The sequence below is a fragment of the Megascapheus bottae genome, chromosome 20 (assembly GCF_031878675.1).
Source record: "Megascapheus bottae isolate mThoBot1 chromosome 20, mThoBot2.hap1, whole genome shotgun sequence".
In the NCBI taxonomy this organism is placed as follows: domain Eukaryota; kingdom Metazoa; phylum Chordata; class Mammalia; order Rodentia; family Geomyidae; genus Megascapheus; species Megascapheus bottae.
This window is the reverse complement of record NC_143528.1, coordinates 3812417-3834779: the sequence shown is the minus strand read 5'-3', so window position 1 is coordinate 3834779 and position 22363 is coordinate 3812417. Positions and strand designations below refer to the sequence as shown.

Sequence of the window (22363 nt, the reverse complement as noted above, 5' to 3'; positions counted from 1 at the left end):
AGGCTGGAATTCTACCACTTGAGCCACAGCTCCATTTGTGGCTTTTTACTAGCTAACTGGAGACAAGACTTACAGATTTTTCTTCCCAGACTGGCTTTGACTTGGGATCTTTATATCTCAACCTCCTGAGTAGCTAGGGTTACAAACAGGCATGAGTCACCAGTGCCTGGCAGATTTAACACTTTTGGTTTAAACATTGAATTATCTGTCGCTTTGTTTATCTAGTCACCCATTTGCTTTATTTTACTTTGAATTTTAAAATTTTTATTATTGGGCTGGGAGTTTGGCCGAGTGGTAGCGTGCTTGCCTAGCATGCATGAAGACCCAGGTTTGATTCCTTGGTACCACATACACAGAAAAAAGCCGGAAGTGGTGCTGGGGATCAAGTGGTTGAGCCCTAGCCTTGAGAAATCTCAAGGGTAGTACTCAGCCCCTGAGTCCAAGCTTCATAACTGGCAAAAAAATCCAATTTTTAAATAGGATGGCTCTGTGTTATACAGCCTGGCCCCAAATTTCTGAGTTTAATCATGTCCCATACATCAGTCTCCCAGGTAGATGGAGCTGCAGGTGAGCCCCACCCTGCCCAGTTAGCCATTATTTTAAACTGTCAACTCCATCTCTGGTTTTTGAGTGTGTGTGGTATGATTACTGAAGCTTGAACTCAGAGCCTAGGCACCGTTTCGTAGCTTTTCCACTTAAGATTGGTACTCGACCAGTTGAACCACATCTCCATTTCCAGATTTTTGCTGGTTAATTGGAGATAAGAGTCTTTCGGACTTTATTGCCTGGGCTGGCTTTGAATCTCCATCCTCGGATCTCAGCCTCCTGAGCTAGGATTACAGACTTGAGCCTCCAACACTCAGGATTCCATCTCCCACATCTTAAGAAGGAAGCCTCTTTGGCTTATCAGGGAGTCCATTTCCTTTTTCAGAGCACTAGTCATAATAAACATCTGGTTTTGTAGCAAAGATTTGTGCTTGAATATCTACTTGGCTCCAGTGACATTGGCTTCTCTTATGAAGACTGAGAGTAGAGATCTGAACTATCAGGGGAAAGAAAGGATGAGACTCCAGGCAAGGAATAAGTGATAGGAAGTAAGAGACTCAGAAAAGTTGTAGGGTGTGAGGTTCTATGGCATCTTGACTGTTGTGTAATTATGATGTATGTAAGAGATATGAACTTACTAGATTTAGGTCTTTGATACATTAGAGTCACAAGAGAGCTATAATTTAAGCAAGATTTTAGTTGTTCATGAACTTGAAATGGTTGAGAAATTTATATTCAGTTTCAAAACTTAGGGGCAGGGAGTTTAGCCTGGTGGTAGAGTGCTTGCCTAGGTTGCACAGACTCGGGTTCGATTCCTTGGTACCACATACATAGAAAAAAGCCAGAAGTGGTGCTGAGGCTCAAGTGGTAGAGCTCTAGCCTTGAGAAAGTCCAAGGACAGTGCCCAGGTCCTGAGCTCAAGCCCAGGATGGCAAAAACAACAACAACAACAACAAAAAAAACAAACAAAAAAAACCCCAGAAAACAAAAAACAAACAACAACATAAAAACTTAGGTGCCAGTGGTGGGAGTGTTTATGATATTAAGTAACTTTATCTTCTGCTAAATAAACACAGATTGCCCATAGGAAATTCGTAAAATATGGGAAAATGTAGAAAAGTAAATGAAATTCACAATAGCTGTTAATATTTGTGTAACCATATACCTAACTTAAAAAATTCCACATATAGGAATAAAATGCCATTTAGATCATTGAAAATATATTTTATGTCATTTTTTATCTTTGAAAAATTTGATATGAGTCCATAAAGTTTATTAGAAATTACTTAAAAACATAGTTTTTAGATAATTGTATAATATTTTCTTATGAAAATTTCTCAGACTTTACTTATTCTCTGAGCACTAGGACAGGCAGAATATTTCCAACTTGGTTGTTATTATAAATTCTATTATACTTGCCAACTTCTTACTTTAATCTTTATTTGCATCAGTGTTTTTTTACTTGGATGAAATCCTAAAAGTAGAATTACTGGGTCAGAGGGCATGGACATTTTTAGCTGTCTTGTTATAGATTGCTAGATTGCTTTCCTGAAAGGGTCATCCTCTTGTCTCAGATGTGTAAGCCTTCTACATGTTTTGTTTTGCTTTTTTCTTTTTTTCATATGTACTACATCTGTTTTAAGCAGCAATCATTTTCTTCTATCTTAGTCTTAACTCTTCACTGTCTCTTTCTCCCTGAGTTTGTTTGATTTTCTTACAGTCTTTTTGTTCCAGCTCTGAGGGTCTCAGTTTCTGGACAGTTTTACTCCTGGTTTGAATTTCTGAGGCTTTCGGGTGGGCAGTGGAAGAGAGGGACTTGGGCAGGGAAACCTCGAGGCCCCTCACTTCACTCTTCTCAGATGCCTTCTCTAGTCACCAGCCACGGACGTTTAACTCCTACACTCCTGATAGAGGAATGCCTGCCCGCTTTCTCACTCACTTTCTCCTTCATTTTTATCTTTTTCCCCTTTATTTTATTTTACTTTATTTTATTTTTATCGTGGTAGTACTAGAGCTTGAACTTAGGGCTTGGATACTGTCCCTGAGCATTTTTACTCTACAGCTCCACTTTTGGCTTTCTGGTAATTAATTAGAGATAAGAGTTTCACAGATCTTCTGTCCTAGCTGGCATCAAATTTTGATCCTAACATCTCAGCCTCCTGAGTAGCTACTATTACAACCACTAACTGGTGATCACTTTTTTTTTTAATTATTTTTTTTGCCAGTCCTGGGGTTGAGCTCAGGATCTGAGCACTGTCCTTGGACTCTCTTAAGGCTAGAGCTCTATCACTTGAGCCACAGCACCATTTCTATGTGTGTGGTACCAAGGAATGGAACCCCAATCTTTGTGCATGCTAGGCAAGCACTCTACCACTAGGCCCTACTCCTGGCCCCCTAGTGATCACTTTTAATTAAATGTGTAACATTTCTAATTGCATGACATAGGAATGTAAACATTCTGCTGAAGAAATGTCATTTGTTTTTCTAAAGTTAGTGTCTTACAGTGTCAGCCAATTTTAATTTACTTTCAACTTTTTAATCTAAAAAACATTTTTCTTGCAATCTTTTTTCATTCTATGCTTATTCTACTTTTTTTTGTGTGTGCCTATCCTGGGGCTTGAACTTAGGACCTGGGCACTGTCCTTGAGTTTTCTCAAGGCTAGTGCTCTACCACTTGAGCCATAGTACCACTTCTGGCTTTTTCTGTGTATGTGGTACTGGGAAATCCAACCCAGGACTTCCTGCATTCTAGGTAAGCATGCACTGTACTACTTGGCTACTCTTAATTTTTTGTTGTTGTTGTTGGTCATGGAGCTTGAACTCTGGGCCTGAGCATTGTCCCTGAGTTCTTTAGCTGAAGGCTAATGCTCTGCCTCTTGAGCCACAGCACTACTTCTTATTCTACTTTTTTGTAAAGATACATTCTTTAATTATTTGAATTATTTGGAGTCATGTTTTGGGTAACCTTGATTGTGTGTGTGTGTGTGTGTGTGTGTGCGTGTGTGTGTGTGTTTGCATGTGTGTGTATCAGAGGAACAGAGATAGACAGACAGAGATTATATGCACATGGTTTCTTGATTTGCTTTTACCAAAGTCCAGGAGAAGCAGATGAAGAAAGAAACAAATATGAACAAAATTTCACCCTTATCAATCATTATGTATTTCAGACTAGCAACAGTTCAAAGGGAGAACATTCCATGGATTTAAGAGAGTGATGGTAAGAGTGTATTATTGGTTACAACATAGATAAAATACTTTTAGAAAACATTTTTGTTATAGGTCTAAAAATTTACTAGAGATCATAGTGTATGTTCTAGTCATGAACTTGTAATTTAGGTTCATTTCATATCAAAGGAGAGGCACAGCATGAAAATAGGAAGTCAGCATTATAATAGTAAAAAGTAGAATTAGCTTAACAATACAATCCTAGAGAAGCAGGTAGGGAAATTATAGTAAAACCAGTGCATGCATGGTATGAAACCATTAAAAGCAATGGTTATAAGTACTAGCAACATGGGATATGTCTGTGATATTACTTAAAATTTTTAATTGCTCATTTATAGAAAGAGACCTAGAAGCATGAAAAAAAGGTGGGGGGAGGGGCAGCCTGAGTGTTGTTTAGGAACATTCCAGGCTAGGTGTAGAGGGACATGCTTATAATCCCAGGAGTCAAGTTGGTGGCCAGCCTGAGCTGTGTCGTGAGATCCTACCTCAAGATTACCTACGCAAACACAAACCCAAAACAAAACATAACAAATCCCAGCATTTTTAATTTGCTTTTTTGTTTATTGTCAGGGTGATGTTGAGAGGGGTTGCAGTTACGTACATAAGGTAGTAAGTACATTTCTTCTCACCATTGTTACCCCTCCCCCAGCATATCATACTTTCTATATAAAAACCAGAAACACTTAATATCTACAGGGAACTCAAGAAACTAATCCCCCCCAAACCCAACAAACCAATCATTAAATGGGCAAGGAAACTAAAGAGAGACTTATTAAAAGAAGAGGTTAAAATGGCAAAAAAAAATATGAGAAATGCTCATTATCCATGGTCATAAAGGAAATGCAAATAAAAACAACCCTAAGATACTACCTTACCCCAATTAGAATGACCAATATTCTGAACTCAGACAACGATAAATACTGGTGGGGCTGTGGAGAAAGAGGAATCCTACTGCAGTGCTGATGGGAATGTAAACTAGTTCGGCCACTCTGGAGGTTTCTTAAAAAACTGAAAATAGACCTTCTTTACGATCCCTCAATACTGTTCCTGGGCATCATAACCCAGGATATGATAAAGTCACCTGCTCAGCCATCTCTGCACTATTCACAATAGTCAAGTGATGGAAACAATTCAGATGCCCTACTGCAGATGAATGGATACAAAAAATGTGGTATACACACACACACACACACACACACACACACACACACACACTAGAATTCTACATAGTCAACAGACAAGATAAAATATTGGCATTTGCAGGGAAGTGGATGAATCTAGAGTGAATCACGTTGAGTGAGACAAGTCAAGACCAAAGGAACAAAAGGCGCATGGTATCCTTAATATGTGGCTATTAGATCCAAACAGCACAAGAGTGAGGACTCAATATTGGGTACCCAAGGCTATGGACATGGTCTTGAGATATAAATATAACTACATAGACATAAAAATCTATGATGGGGATAAATACTCTATAGACATAATGTTTTATTATATAGATTAATATGTATCTATGACATACAAACCCACAGCTTAATTTTAATTATATTCTAAAGTCTATATGCCAGTGATTGAATATAGAAATTCCCTTTTTGACTACTTGTTTGTTAAACATGACATTTGAAATATGATGTAAAAATCAGTGTTAATAAAATTTTTAAGAAAAGAACAGAAACAATGAGGGATGCTTACTGTGCTTTGGAAAGATAGGGTGCTGTGGGTTGGTAGAGATATTTTCTCTTAAAAAAACATTCTGTGTTCCTTGTGAGACTTGTGTAGTGAAGACCAGAGGCTACTTGCTAGATTGTTTCATTAGGATTAGATCAAAAGCACAACAAGACTCCATGAACTCTCTAGAGGGAGGGGTGTTTGGCACTCTAACCTAGTGAGAAGAGCTCCCTTGTACCTGGAGATAGAGCAGGATGGGTCAGGTGTGGGGCTCTGGTCTTTCCCCCCAGGGGAACTTCTGGGAGGAACCATATGGCACCTCTACTTCATATTTTATCAGTTAAAACTTGTTAAAATGCAAACCTCTTTGTTTAGCACCTATGAGGCCCTGGCTTCCAGCCCTTGCACTACCAGGCAAAGAAGAAATGCAGGCAAGGAAGGAAGGAGAGAAGGAGGAAAGGGGAAGGGAAAGCTAAGGGTTGGACAGGGAGGGAAGGGAAAGGGCTGGAGAAATGAGTGGATGGATGGATTTGAGATCATTGGAATTTTTATTCAGAAAACTGTTTGAAACTATGTAACTGAGGAAGATAGTGGGAGTTGGAGGGACCTTTGAAAGCCTTGTCTTGGTGATTGGAAGGGAACTCCTTGGCATCCACAGGGCATTGGTTCTAGGATCATCAAAGACACCAATATCCACAGAGGCTCAAGTTCTTTATATCAAGTAGTGCTGTATTCGCATAGAACCCACGTGCACTCCTGTACACTTTATTTTTTATTTTGTCAGTCATGGGGCTTGAACTCTGGGCCTGAACACTGTCTCTGAGCTCTTCAGCTCAAGGCTAGCACTCTACCACTTGAGTCACAATGCCACTTTCTTCTGTACACTTTAAACCATCGGTAGATGACTTATAACACCTCTAATACAATGTAAGTGCTGTTTATGTAATTATGACAAGAAACCAAGTCTGGATACGAACATTCACGTTAGTTTTTGTTGCTTGTTTTTGCTTTTGGTCAGTCTTCGGGCCTAGGCACTGTCCCTAAACTTTTGTGCTCAAGGCTAGTGTTCTACACTTGGAGCTACAGCTTCATTTCCAGTTTTCTGGTGGTTAATTGGATATGAGAGTTTCATGGACTTTCCTGCCTGGGATGGCTTTGAACTGGGAACCTTAGATCTCAGCCTCTTGACTCACTAGGATTACAGGCCTGAGCCACCAGGACCAGGCAAGAACCATTAGAGTTTAATTTTTTTTGTGGTGGCGCCGGGAATTGAATGCATGCTGGGCAAGTCCTCCACTCTTGAGCTATATACCTTCAAGCCTAGATAAAATTAATTAAAAAAAAATCTGTGCCATGAATTACCATGGGCCGGCTGCACTTTGGCTCCTATTGTTTGCACACACTTGCTTCTCAGGCTGCCCACTTGCTACAGACTTGGCTGCAGCTGGGATTGCAGAAGCACTTTTCAGAGGCCTCTGAACAAAGAGGGAAAGCCACAGACAACCCTCCATGGTGATAGTAGTGGAAGAGGCTGAGAGAGGGCATCTGGGATCACAGGCTCTGGACCAAACCATAGTGTTGTGTGGACAAAGGGTGTCCACAGGGCACTGGAAGGAGCACACAGAGAATTGGGAGGCAGGGTCTCACACTTGTGCCTTGAGCTTCCTTGCTTGTTGATCATCCGACTGCCTGGGGTGGTTAGGTGGTAAGCATGTTTCTGTGCCGTGCTAGCTCCCCACCTCCCACAGCCTGACAAACCCTGTGACTCAGATGCTTCCCAGATTATCTGAGCTCCTCCCCAACCCCACAACCACCACAGTCAAGCAATGGTAGAAATAGAATGCTCCTTGCAGTCTTTGCATTTGGTCCTCCATTGGCACATCCATACAGATGTGAAGTCCCTGGAGAGAAGTAGGGAGGGTCGCTACCCTGGCCTCTGTCTAGAAGAAAAAGCAGGCACTTGTTACTCCTGCAGGTTGAACAGGGGATACTTGTGTTCATTTGGACACTGCTTCCCAGCTGGTCCAGGAGCAGACAGCTGTGTTCCCCCAAAGCAGTTACGTATGTTCTCTTAGAGATTTCGTCAAGTGCCGAGAGCCTTATGGACCCTAGAAATTATTCTGGGTCTGTTCCTGGGTTAGCGTCAGGGGTTTCTCCATTCACTTATATCTCCTTCTGTCTGTCTCTCAGTGCACATATGTGGCACTGTTCTCGCTTCCTCGCTATCCCGAGGCAGCCGCTCAGCATTGCAGGGCCCCTTGTAGAGGTGGTATCACACTACACTCCCTCGTTCTTGTGGGAAGATGCCAGCCTGTTTTCTCAGGACTTGCCCTCACTCCACCCTAGCTCCTGGCCCTGAAAGACTAGGGCTGCCATGTCCCTGTAACTTGCTGACCCAGTGTCATGTGGGGAGACAGCCTTAAGGCTGCCATTTTACCACTTTTGCTTGGCCTTGGGCCTTGAACACTATTATGAATCTTGCTGGTGGGAGAGTCAGTTGGGGCACGTAGGTGGGTGTTCTCTCTGCTCCTGCAGTTTATTTTGGGCTTTCTGAGAGGTTAAAGGATATTATGAAGAGAAAGGGCACAGTGTGAAATGTGATTTGCCTCCCTATTACCAGAGATCCTGTTCTCTGGTCCCCAGGACTGGGGACTTTTTCTCGCAACTTTGTATTCTAGCCATGATAGAGAGTATCTGCGCAGCTGTGTACCTCTTCTCAGTCTGGGTAACAAATCACACAGCCTGTGAGATGAGAGTAGAAATTCTTTTTCTCATAGCTCTAAAGACAGCAAGTCCAAGGTCAGGGGCCAATGCCCTGGTCTTGCCTGATTGCAATGAAGAGGCATTGTTCCAGGCCACTCTCCTTAGCTGATGGATGGCTGCATTCTCCTTGTGCTTTATGTGGTCTTCCCGCTTGCAGGCATAGGGATCCTTTCTTCTGCCAAGGGCCATTTGGAGTCATACAAAATGATCAATACAGACAAACAGGAGATGTAGGCAGCTGGTGAGAGACATACTTGTCTCTTCTGTCATGTAGCAGATGATTTTGAAGGCTGCATACAACCCACGGGTCAGATGTTTCCTACCTTTGCTGGCCTTCTGGATTCAGATTTCTGCTTATAATGGCTAGAAGCCACCCTAATTAACTCTCCTCTTTAAAGGTCCTATCTTCAAATATAGTCACATCTTGAGGTATGGGGTACCCCAAGGGGATCAGTGTTGCCAGTCTAGGTACATAAAATGGATAATGCAAGCCTGGGGTCTTGGACAAGCTAGTCACAAATTCTGCTTGAGCCTCTGTCCCTTGAGCTGTGAAATAGAACTAAATATTAGCAACCATCCCAGCTATTCCAGAAGGCAAAGGTGGAAGGATCACAAGGTGAGGCTAGCTAGGCAACAGTGACATACTTTATAACAAACTAAAAATAAAAAAGGTTGGAGACCTAACTCAAGTGGCACAGCATCTGTCTAAAAACACCTGAGTACTGGGGACAAAAGGAGCTTATCTTGGTCATTTGCTGTGTAACTTAAAGTTAAGAGTAGGTATATAAGGTGAAATCTAGCACATTCTTGTTGCATTATATTTATGAATATAATTAGATCAAAATGAGTTGCAGCTCACTTCATGGAAAGTAATGACAATTGTTACTACTGTTTCTAAGGTACATAGGACATGCCTGGTATCTGGTTCACAGCCCAAACTTATAAAGCATGGGTCCAGTAATCACCATTATCACTTCATTGTATAGTGATTATCAGTAGTTGAGGTACAAAAGAATGAAATAATTCAGGATTCACAGTCTGAAGCCATTACTAAGCTGGCTGGGATGTAGCTTAGTGGTGAAACACTTGCCTAGAATGCTTTAAGGTCTGGGATCCATCTTCAGCACTTTAAGAAAAGGGGGGGCTAACCCTTCTCTTGGCATACAGTAGAGTCACAGGAAAGCTAGTGTTGAGCTCATGAGAGGTTTTTGGCTTTGGTTTTGGTTTTGGTTTTTTTTTTTTTTTGCCAGACCTGGGCTTGAGCTCAGGGTCTGAGCACTGTTCTTGGACTTTCTCAAGGCTAGAGCTCTACCACTTGAGCCTCAGCACCACTTCTGACTTTTTTTTTCTATGTATGTGGTACCGAGGAATTGAACCCGGGTCTTTGTGCATGCTAGGCAAGCACTCTACCCCTAGGCCAAACTCTTGTCCCCTCATGAGAGTTTTGGAAGAGGTTTCTAGCATCTGGTGGAGCAGGCACTTGGTGCTGTGGGCAAAGAGGGAGCCTAGGCGCAGGTGAGGTCCCTCCAGGGCCTGAGACAGAGCCTGCTCATCTTTCTCCTCACCAACACCTCCTCCCGTCCTGCAGGTGATGTGAGCAGAGCCCAGGAATGCCTTATGTGGATCGGCAGAACCGTATCTGTGGGTTTCTGGACATCGAGGAGAATGAGAACAGCTGCAAGTTCCTGCGGAGATACTTTATTCTGGACACCCAGGCCAACTGCCTTCTCTGGTACATGGACAACCCCCAGGTGAGAGGCCAGGATGGGAGGGCAGCGCTGGCCACCCATCACTGAGGAAGGATACAGGAATGCACTGGGCCTGCATCAGACACAAGAACCACCAGATCCTGCTGGTCATTGAGGAAGGCCAAAACCTTTGATGTTACGTGTGCACACGAGTGCGTGTGCGCGCGCATGCGCGCGCACACACACACACACACACGTGGGGTGTAGCTCAGTGATACACTGGGTGCTTAGTAGGTGGGAGGCCCTTGTTTCATCTCCACAAAAAAAAAATAAAGAGAAAAGAAGAAAGGAGGAAAAGAACAAAAGTGCTAGGTCACCCTAAATCTGGTTCCTTTCTCACGAGAACAGGAATTGAACACTTGCAAAAGTCAGGCAGAGACTGTCCAGGCTGTCCGGACTACCAGGCCTGGCTAGTTTCCTCCCTCCTGTGTCTCGCTGGCTGTGTCCTTAGGGCTGTGGCCTAACTAGGCTGCTCTGGCTCTTCCAGTCTGGGGCCCCTCCCTGACAGAGAATGTGACCTGGTTCCCTGACCTGAACAAATGTTAGGCATCTTTGGTCTCCTGACTCAGGAAGTCCTGGAATCCTGGGTTGGAAGTGACCTTGAAGGTCACCTTCATTTTTGTTCTGCTGCAGATAAGAAAACTGAGCCTCACACAGTCCAACTGACCTTGGCAAGGGCATGGTCAGTGAGCTGCTTGGTATTTGGTGGAGGCCAGGCACAAAGTTTGGGACTACCTAAGTGTTACTGCTATGTCTGGGCTTTCTGGACTCATCACTGGACTGGAAAGAAATTGCTCCTTGGGAACTCAGGTGGTGTTTTTTTTTTTCCCTCCCCTGAGTGTTGCTAGTTATTTCCTTTCCACTACTTAAGAGCAGCTTGGTGGATTGAGGCTGTGAAGACTGGCATAGCTTCTGAATCGCAAGATTCTAGGGCACAGCCAAGTGGAGGTGGAGTCGAGTTTGGGGCTGGGAAGGCTCAGGAAGAGGACGGCGTCAGTGCTAAGGGATTCTTGAGCTCTGAGAGGTGATGTGGAAAAAAGAGTCATGTGGAAATGCAGGCCATGATCCAGGGTCCAGTCCTCTAGAAGACTTGGCCATTTGTCTTGTGTATTTGATAGCTGAGGGAACACTTATTTGATGCAGAAAACGTATGCTGTAAGTTGCTTTTTCCAAGAAGGACCCAGCCCTCAGTACATCTGTATCCTACGTGCACTCCCACATCTTTGACAAACCTGTGACTTACTTTCCTCTGAAGTGCCAGGCATTCGGTCTTGATCCTCCATGCCTACTGTGCATGCTTACTTGTCACTCGAGATCTGCTTTCACACCCGGTCTGTCTGGCTGCCCTGCCTCAGCTCCACACAGCCTTCACATAGAGCTCAACACATCCACTGCAAAAGGAAGTAGCACTTAAAATTCTACATGCAGCTAAGTGCTGGTGACTCATGCCTTTAATCCTTTAACCCAGGAGGCTGAGATTTCAGGATCACAGTTAGAAGTCAGCCTGGGCAGACAAATCCAAGAGATTCATCTCCAGTCAAACAGCAAAAAGCTGTAAGTAGAGGTGTGGCTCAATGGGTAGAGCACCCCATGTCCCCCCCCAACCCCCCCCCACTGCCCCATCTCACACACACTTTTTTTTTTTTTACCTACTGGGCAAAGGGCTAAGGATTCTGGGTTCCTGGGTCTCACTTCCTTTTCTTTCCCTTACCCCTTGGCAAACCTTCACTCACTCACTTGTCTGGTTAGCTCATGTCATTCAAATGGATTATTGTCCTGATTTTCCTGCTTTGTGCTGTGCTCCCTTCTTGAGCTGTTCAAAGTTCAGATTCTCTTGCTCAGGCAGTCCTGTCCTCTTCTGCCTACTGCCTCTCCCCAGAGTTGGACCTTTCTTTATCCTTTAGGCCACAGAGAGTCTGGGATCATTGATAGGTCATACCCAGGACCATGGTGTTGCCATCTTGATTTTTTTTTTTTAATATTAGGATTTGAACTTAAGGCTTACAGTAGGTAAACAGGATCTCTTTTGCTTGAGCCACTTTGGAAGCCCTCCTCTCCCCACCTTTTTTTTTTTTTTTAATTTTCCTTTTCCAGTTACATTATGTTCTTATAAACCTTTTGTGTGGGTTAGCCTCCAATATAGATCCTCCTCATCTCTGCCTCCAGAACAGATCTTCTTGGATTTAGAATGTTATGGGTTGTTAGAATTTCCCTTAATCTGACTAAACCCTCAGTCAGATGTCATTTGGGCCCCGAATCTGTGCTAACCGTGGGTGCTGTGTCTGGCTGCCTTCCTGGCTGTCTGGGGCCAGCTGTTTCCTGAATTACCTAGGGGTGGCCTCCTCCCCTTCCCTACCAGTTGAGCTCTCAGGATGCTCTTGGTGGGACAACCTCCTTGGATTTGAATTTCCAGGGTCCATCGCTGGGGGTTTCATCTTCCCAGGAAGCAGTAGATTTCAGCTGCCTTGGCACATCTACCTAAACCAAAAGCAACAAAACCTTGCTGCATATAAGCTGGTGAGAGCTCAGAACAGTTTCTTCATTTATTGGGTTAGTTCTTTGTTATAATCGTGGCCAAGTGGCCTCTCTAGACTTAAAGAGTACTTTAACAGATTGTAGGGTAGTATTCATGAATATTATCACTAAGCTAAGCACAGCATCAGCACTTTTTTCATTTTTTTTCTTCTGGTACTGGGGCTTGAACTCAGTGCTGAATGCTTTCACTTGGCTCTTTACTCAAATTAGCATTCTGGCACTTAAGCCACACTCTACTTCCAGTATTTTGCTGGTTAATTGGAGATAAGAATCTCACAAACTTATCTGCCCTGGCCAGTAGTAACTGTGATCTTCAGATCTCAGCCTCCAGAGTAGCTGGGATTGTAGGTGCGAGCCACCAGCACCCACTTCCATGGGGTTTTCATTTTACTCCCACAGCAAGTGTAATTGAGTGTTACTGTCCTCATTGTCAAAGCTGAGGGAGGCAGGGCAGAGGGGAAGACATCTGCCCAGGTTACATAAGAAGAAAGTGGCAGAGCCAGGCCTCTGAGCCTGGCAGTCTGGCTCTGGTGCCCTTGTCCTCATTGCTGCTAATGAGCCATCTTAGGGTGGCTGGCTTGGAAGGATGGAAAGTCTGCAAGGGTAGTCTCTGGTTAAGAAAGAGAAGCCAGCAGACTCTCAAGAGCGGGAGGGTCTAGAGGGCAGAAAGTGCATCCCGCTGAACTTTTGATCCATCATGTTCAGTCATGTTCAACATTTGATAAATGGCTGTTCACCCAGTGAAGGACTGAGTAGACTAAAGAGAGGTGGAAGAATTGGTGGTTAGAAGGTGGGCTGGTCCTTAGGAATTGCCGATTGTTTAATATTACATTTCTGGGATAAGAAACTGGACTGAAATGGAACAGAAACTATGTGGAATGGTGATTTGTCTCAGTGGAGAGAAAGACATCAGGACTGTGTTTATCATTTACTAGGAAAAGTAGAATCTAATTTTTTAATTTTATTATCGGGGTGATGTATAGAGGGGTTACAGTTATAGTCATCAGATAGTGAGTACATTACTTCTTGAACATTGATACCCTTTCCCATGTTTTTCTCCCACTGTCCCTCCCCCTATCCTCTTCCAAGTTGTAAAGTTCATTTCTAATATACTGTCTTGTGAATATTGCAGTTCACCTTTTGTCCTTTGTCCCATCATCTTGGTTTTTTCTTTTTCCTGAGGCTGTACTTTTTTTGTGTGTGCTGGTCCTGGGACTTGAACTCAGATCCTAGGCACTGTCCCTGAGCTTTTGTGCTCAAGGCTAGCACTCTACCACTTGAGCCCTAGCTTCATTTCTGGCTTTTTGGTGTTAATTGGAGATAAGAGCCTTCTTGCCTGGGCTGGCTTTGAACAGAAATTCGTAGGTCTCATTCTCTTGAGTGGTTAGAGTTACAGACCTGACCCACCAATGTGCAGCTAGGAAAAGAGACTTCTGATGTGGTACCATAGTTATTTAACTGGCATTGATTAATGGGCTTTTCTGAACCTAGGTCTCTGATCTTTGCTTGTTTAAGCCTCCTTGGTAACTGGTATTCCTCCACCCTGACTCTATGGCCATGTCTTTGCTTTTGTTTCAGCTAATTGTAGCGTGTACTTGCTGCATGCTTACCATGTATCAGCTATTGTGTGAGACATTTTGTATAGACTGTCGTATTCAGTCCTCTCACTGATTCTGGGGCTGGGGACTGATGCTCCTCTTCGTTCCACGTCTCACAGGTGGTCAGTGCAGTGCTGGGGTTGGAGCTGCATCGGTCGGTCTCTGCCCAACTCTGTAGCTTCTTGATCTTTCTGCTGTTTTCCCTCAACTCTACAGGTCTTGTGGATGAGGTGGAATGGGAATTCAATGAAGTCTTTGCTACCAGGGAGCTTCAGGAGTAATAATCCTAATCTGTTCTTACAATAAGCTGGTTTATCATTTGTTGTCCATGCCAGTAAGCAGATGCCAACATTTTGGGTTGTGGAGAAGGGGTTGTAGTTTTCCTTTTGTGGTGCACAAGAGGGGACTATGGAAGCCTGGAATGGACGCTCCCATGAAAAGTGCTCAGGCCTGGGTGAGAGAGGTCAAGGTTATAATCTAGACCCCTCTGCTCCATTGCTTTGTGTCTTAGGCAGGTCACTTCTGGAGCTGACCAGCTTACCTCACATTATTTGCTAGTCTTGTTCAATATGTCATATATCACAATGGAGTCGTGTGTGTGTGTGTGTGTGTGTGTGTGTGTGTGTGTGTGTGTGTGTGTGTGTGTCTATCCTGGGGCTTGAACTCAGGGCCTAGACACTGTCCCTGAACTTCTTTTGCTCAAGGCTATCACTCTACCACTTGAGCCACAGCACCACTTCTGGCTTTTTCTGTGTATGTGATACTGAGGAATTGAACCCAGGGCTTCATGCTTGCCAGGTGAGTACTCTACCACTAAGCCCAAAACTACATTTCTTTTTGGACAGTGTCACCGTTCTCTTGTTCTCTCCATCTTTCCCCTCGATCCCTATCCACAAGTCGTGTAGTTCATTTTCAACATAGTGTCTAGTGAGTTCCATTGCTGTATTGATTACAGTGCCTTTTTTTTTTGTCAGTTATGGGGCTTGAGCTCAAGGCCTGGACACTGTCCCTGAGTCTCTGTGCTCAAGGCTAGTGCTCTACCACGTAAGCCATGGTACTACTTCAGTACCACTTCAGTTTTTGAGTGGTTAATGGGGGATGAGAGGCTCAAGGGGACTTTTCTGCCTGAGCTGGCTTTGAATTGCAATCCTTAGATCTCAGCCTCCTGAGAAGCTAGGATTACAGTTGTGAGCCACCCGTGCCTGTCTCTCACATTTCTGCTAGGGAGATTATTATCACCTATCGTTCACATTTGTAGATCATTGTGCAGATTTTTGAAATGTTTTCATGTGATGGTGGCAGCATTGATGAAGAGTAGGGAGCCTGTGGGTGGGATCCCAGAAGACCCTGTGGTAAAGAGTTGAGCAGGCAGTAAGACAAGGATTTGTGGGCAAGCTTTTCACTGAGGAAGTGCTAAGGAAGGCCTGGGAAGTGAGCTGAGGAGGTGCCAGGGGAAGGGAGAAAGCCAGCTGAGGGCCATGAGCATAAGCAGAAGTGGCAAGGGTACGTTTCAGCCTTAGCCTGTGGGAGCTCTGAGGTGAGTTCCGCCTAGGAGTTGTCCTGAGAGCTGGAATTTTATGTGTCTTTGCTGAATGGTCACTAACAGGGGCTCTACTAAGGTGGAAAAGATAAATTCCAGGAGCCAAAGTTCCTGAAGCACAGGGCGGGAATGGCGAGGCCAGCAGTATCTGCCAGGGGGAATGTGGGGGAGGAGTAAGCAGGGAGCAGAACTCAGCATGAGCTATCATAACCTTGAATGTATGGCAGTGTTTTGAATCATTGTGGTAAAGTAAGGACCCAGAATTTTTCTTTCCCAGGCATTAGTGACACTAACCTAAGGACAAAGTCCATTAGCTAATATGACCTCTCTAAACAGAAGGCTTCCATAATATTGATGAGGCCAGTGATGTGGCTGATGCATTTAAAAGTTGATATGCTGACATCAGGCACATTCGTATTTCAATAAGAATATTCACTATGAGTTGGGCATTGATGACCTGTACCTATTATCCTAGCTACTCCGGAGGCTGCGATCTGAAGATCATGGTTCGAAGCCAGCTTAGGCAGGAAAGTCTGTTAGAGGTTTATCTCCAGTTAATTACCACAAAGTCAGAAGTGTGTGCTAATCTTGAACAAAAAACTCAGGGACAGTAGCCTTGGCCCTGAATTCAAGCCCCAGCCCCAGCACCAAATAATAATAATAATAGGTACATTTATTTTCCATATCATATTGGAGCATCATAATATGCAAAAGAAGATTGCATCTCTCTTGGTGAATCTGGATCCCAATCAAAACCCTTTTGCTCTGTTAAAAAAAAAAAAAAGCTAGAAACAGGTTTTTCCATCAACAGGGACAAAGAGCTTTAGCAGTGCTAACTATGAGATGGATATTTGTCTGCATTTTAGAGGAAAGAAATAGTGTGGGGGAAGTCTATTCATATGTAATTTATAGTGGACAATAATGTTTTCTTCAAGGCTGGCTGAAAATGGATGTTTTGAAAATAATTATGCTTCTCTGTATGAGAAGTCTTCTTAAAATTTGGCTGAAATCCACCAGTATTTAAAAGGTTTTTGCATTATCCACTCCAATCTGTCTAAATGCCAAGAGCTAGGAAATGGCTTGCTTTTAAAAATGAACAGTGCAAAATTGAATGTAGGAGAGTGGAGATAATGACAGGCCCCTTCCAGAATTCTCTCTTCCCCCCCTGCTCCAGCCACATCGGCTCCATTGCAGGGCATGCAGCAAAGCTAGTTTTTTGTTGTCTTGATTTGGGTGTAGGTGTTTTAAATGATTTTTTTGCCTATGTGAACATCATCACAACACTAAGCTCAGAAATGGTTTGGGCTGTTTGTTGGGTTTTCTGTTGACTTGCTGGATTTTTTTTTCATTATTTCTTATGTTGCCATTTGTTCGTTATGTTGAGTTTATGAACTTGCTGTGACTGGCAGAGTGGTCATCTGTGGTGCAGTATGGTAAGGGGAAGGAGGGAAAGGTGTGTCGTTGTCTGTGTTTCACTGGAATCAGCAAACAACATACTATGAGGGGGGGGAAAATTGGGTCCAAATGACAAAATGCAAATTCTGCTAAAGGCAATATTATTACTAAGCTGAAGATTTGGGAATTTAAGTTGGGCAGGCTTTTTGAAAGTTAGTATAAATTTTAAAAATTGAGTTTCTTTTCTATGCTAATACTGTGGTTTTTTTTTATTAAGAAAACAATTTTTGTTTCTATAACAGTGTTTTGTCTCAATTTTAAACATTAAGGTCTGGGGATGGAGCTCAGTGCTAGAGCATGTGCTTAATGTTTGAGGTCCTGTGGCCTTGTTATCCCCTCAAAAACAAAGCAAAATGAAACTGAAAAGCCAGAAACTTATTCTGGAAAAAAAATCATCTTGTTAGCCCTATTTGGTCTTAAAACCCAGGGAACTAAGTCAGTCACCTATGGCTCACTCCTGTAATCCTAATCACTCAGAAAGTCAATATCTAAGGACTAAGGTTCAATTCTAGCTCAGGCAAGAAGTCCACGAGGTGAGTTGTGGCTCAAATGGTGAAGCATTAGCCACTGAGTAAGAAAACTAAGGGTCATTTGTGAGGGCCCTGGGTTCAAGTCCTAGTACCAGCACAGATGAACACACAAAATCCAAGCAACTATAGAGATAGAAACTAGAAATTAGTAAGAATCTTACCATTGCATTATTGTCTTCTTAGAATTTGGCTTTGATTGCATTGTTATATTTTTGGTAGACTTTACTCTTCAAAGTTAGTTTAACATATCCACTTTATACATCTCTATTCAGCTATACATCCACTTCTTTATTTGTTTTAATCAGTCATGGGGCTTGAAATCAGGACCTGGGTGCTATCCCAGAGATTTTTCATTCTACCACTTGGGTCATAGCATCACTTCTGATTTTGTGGTAGTTAATTGAAGATAAGAGTCTCATGGAATTTCCTGCCTGGGCTAGCTTCAAACTGCAATCTTTAAATTTCAGCCTCTTGAATAGCTAGGATTACAGATGTGAGTTCCCAGTGCCTGGCTCAAATATTTACCTATACACACACAAAAAAACCATTTGTCCTCATTTATTTTGAAAAAAAAAAAAGTGCCTTTGCTGAACACCAGGGGCTTGTGCCTGTAATCATAGCTACTCAAGAGGCCGAGACCTGAGAATGGCAGTTTGAAGCCATTCCAGGAAGGAAAGTCTATGAAACTTAGAAAATATATATCTTTTAGTGGTTGTACAAAGGAGTTGTCATTTAACAAAGCAGTTTATGAATACAATATATCCTGGCCAGTTTCACCCCTGTGAGACTCTCATCTCCAACAAACTACTAAAGAAAGGCAGAATTGGAGCTGTGGCTCAAGTGGTAGAGCATGAACCTTGAACTAAAAAGCTCAGGGACAGTTCTTAGGTCTTGAGTTCAAACCCTAGGACTGGTGTGTGCGTGTATGCATGCATACACACACACACACACACACACACACACACACACACACACTCACACACCCAGAGGCACACACACGAAATTATGCCTCTAAGGTAAAGCAGGCCATATTGTGTTTATAAAGGATGGACTGCCAGTGAGATTTTGCTTTGGATTTTTTATTGGCTAGTAAGTAAGAAAATGTTTGTTTTTGTTTTTCCCCCAGTGAGGTAGTTTGAATTGAGGGCCCTGTGCTTGCGGGGCAGGCCTTGTACTTCTCTGAGTCACGCCCCCAGCTTTTTGAGCCTCTTGTCTTTATGTTCCTTACATGTAATCGTAAGCAGCAGTGGTGTTGGTGGGAATCACACCGGGCCATGTGAACATGCTTTGATCAGCTCTCAGGTGTGATGGAGGTGGGGTTCCTGAAGGAATGTGTTCTGGCAGGGGCATCAGGGGCACGGGAGAGCAGCTAGAATGGTGTTCTAGAGCTTCCTGCTCTACCTGGGTTGGTGTGGTGCCGAGAATCAGAGGAGGGATAGGGTTACAGGATTAGGAAGGAAGAACAACATAGGTTTGGGATTTAAGGGGTGTAGTGCCATCACCATGTTTCATAACTGCCTCTTGCAGAACTGGCCAGCATCAGGCAGTAATGAGTAGTGTTATCCAGTGTCCTGTATTTTATTAAGTTATGTAATAAGCCAAACGTTTTAATGGGATGCATTACACATTTTGCAAACCATAACTTTGTATCTGTTTCTCAGCAGACACGGCTGTGTGGCAGTTGTTAGTAATGGAGTAGTACTTAACACTGCACATTGTGCACTTTATAAACATGTAACTAAAATATGTAAGCAAAAAAATTATAGGTAAGTGGTGATGGTGGCCTGAATATGACAGCTTATCTTCTTAGGTAGGAGAAATGATGGAGATGAAAATGAGAGCATTGTTTGTGTCAGCATAAATGTTAAGATAGGAGAATGTAAAAGCAAAGGCTGTAGGGTGGTAAAAAATATATGATGGGGCCGGGAGTTTGGCCTAGTGGTAGAGTGCTTGCCTAGCATACACGAATACCCGGGTTCGATTCCTCGGTGCCACATACATAGAAAAAAAGCCAAAAGTGGTGCTGAGGCTCAAGTGGTAGAGTGCTAGCCTTGAGAAATTCCAAGGGCAGTGCCCAGGCCCTGAGCCCAAGCCCAGGACTGGCAAAAAAAAATATGATGACAGAATAGAAGATCCAGAAATGAAACTATATACTTATAGTCAGCTGATATTTGACAAAGGAGCCAGAGATATACAGTGGAATAAACAAAGCCTCTTCAGTTATTAGTGCTGAAAAACTGGGGGGAGGGGTCACATGCAGAATACTAAATTGATCCCAGCTTGTTACAATGCACAAACATTAACTCAAAATAGATCACAGACCTCAATATCAGACCTGAAACTCTGAAACTGCTACACAACAGAGTAGGAGAGACACTGGAAATCAGGCACAAGCAGGAACTTCCTGAACAGAGTCCCAGGGTCACAATAGATTGGAAAGAGAGTCCACAGAGGGGACTACCTAAAAACAAAAAGTTTCTGCACACGGGCCGGGGGTTTAGCCTAGTGGTAGAGTGCTTGCCTAGTATGCACAAAGATCTGAGTTCGATTCCTTGGTACCAAATACATAGAAACGGAGCTGTGGTTCAAGTGGTAGAGCTGTAGCCTTGAGAAAGCCCAAGGACAGTGCCCAAGCCCTGAGTTCAAGGCCCAGGACTGGCAAAAAAAAGTTTTTGCACAGCTAAAGACATAGAGTGGGAGTGTAAACTAGTACAACCACTCTGGAAGGCAGTTTGGAGGTTCCTCATAAAAACTAAACATAGACCCTCCTGGGCATCTATCCTGAACATCATAACCCAGGATATGATAAGGACACCTACTCAGCTATGTTCATCTCTGCACTATTCACAATAGCCAGGCGATGGAAACAATCCAGATGCCCCACTACAGATGAATGGATACAAAAAATGTGGTACATATATGCAATGGAAGTTTACATAGCCACCGGACAAGATAAAATAATGACATTACTGGGAGGTGGGTGGGACTAGAGCAAATCATGTTGAGTGAGATAAGGCGAAAGAACAAAGCATGGTCTCCCTAATATGTGGGTATTAGATCAAAACAATACAGGAGCAATGACTTAATACTCAAGTATTCAAGGTCAAAATGTATCTATGACATACAAAGATTCAGCATTATGTTCCTAAATTTATGTGCCAGTGATTGCATATAGAGTTTTTCTTGAATACTTGTTTGTAGAACATGACATACGAAATATGATGTAAAAACTCAGTTTTAATAAAAAATATATGATGTAGCTGAATGCTGGAGTTCACACCTATAATCCTAGCTACTCAGAAGGCTGAGATCTGAGGATCCCAGTTCCAAGTCAACCTAGGCAAAAAAAAAAAAGTCTGTGAGATCTCATCTCCAACTAACCAGTAAAAGACTGGTACTAGAAGTCTCATGTGGTAGAATGATGGCCTTAAGCAGAAAGCCAAGTGAGACCATGAGGCTATTGAGTTCAAACTATAGTACCAGTACCAGAGAAAAAAGTATATGATGTGTTCACTGAAAATTGGTGGTGGTCAGTGTCGGTAACCTCTTTCAGCCGGTGGCTTGAGCAAGATCCTATCAGTCTGACCTTAGTTTTGCACCTGTTAATTAAATAATACTATTGTCTGTCTTACAGCATGCTTTAGAGAATTCTATATGATATGATAACAAGCGTGGATCTGAGTAGCAAATAATAAATTGTTTTGTAAATGTGAAGTTATTAGTTTGAGCCTTATTTTACTTCAGGCTAATAAAGCTAATTGGTATAACAATGTCAGCTAATGTTAAAACAATCAAAAGTGTTTTTATTAGGTAACCATAGGATTAAGGCCATAAAATTAAACATTCCAGTGTTATGTTCTTCCATCTTGCTAATGTGTATTTTAAAATAAAAAATACAGGTCAAAATAGCTTTCCCACAAGAAAGTAATAGTATATTGTTTCAACTCAATTTTTATTCACAATGTACACCAGAGTACATTTTTGTTTAAAATAATAGATTCTTTTGAGGTGTAATTTATGCACTTATCTGTATTTCTTAAAGTATTTAAGATTGTTAACAAGTTAAATACTACCAGAGGCTAGTGGCTCATGCCTGTAATCCTAGCTGTTTTGGAAGCTGGGGCTCAAAAAGCTTGTCTCCAAGCTAGCTCTGGCAGAAAAGTCTGAGACTCTTATCTCCAACTGACATGCAAAAACCAAAAGTGGAGGCGTGATTCAAGTTGTAGAGCCCCATCCTTACACCTGAAACAAGCCAAGCACAAGTGTGAGGCTGTGGGTTCAAGTCTCAGTCCTCATACACACACGGAATTGAGTGCCTGACAGATGTCAATGAGAAAAAGGCCTCCAGGGAACAGAATGGGTGTGTTAAACTAACACAACAGCTAAGGACATAGAATTGGCTTCTCATGAAAGATTAAAATATACCTATGGAAGAGGAGAATGCAGATAGCTCTGGGCATTTCATGGGCCTCACAGTTCATACCAGGAAGTAGACCTACATGGGGAAGGCAGATGTCTTTGGCACCACAACATCGGGTAAAGCCATTGTCCAGGGTACCTGGTGCCAGGAATGACTTGGTTACCTTCCTTTTGGTTTTTCTCCCAGCCAGGGTAGGGCTCTATGGAACATGGACCAGCACAGAACCCACCTCCCCTTATACTCAATGCTCCCTGGCAACTTTTGGATCTGGTGGGCAGTGATTTGCTCATGCCCTAGCTTTCTGATTGCCATGTATCCTCTCTTAGTTCCAGCCA

General features: G+C 42.9%; 1 protein-coding gene across 1 annotated transcript in view; it reads left to right on the top strand.

Moving 5' to 3' along the window:
* Positions 1–22363, top strand: part of Plekha2 (pleckstrin homology domain containing A2) — a 69867-nt gene that overhangs the window by 6564 nt on the left and 40940 nt on the right. Inside the window, exon 2 of the mRNA XM_090353891.1 lies at positions 9791–9953. Within this exon, the coding sequence (XP_090210017.1) occupies positions 9813–9953 (141 nt within the window). The 5' untranslated portion in view covers positions 9791–9812. The remainder of the gene's footprint in view (positions 1–9790; positions 9954–22363) is intronic.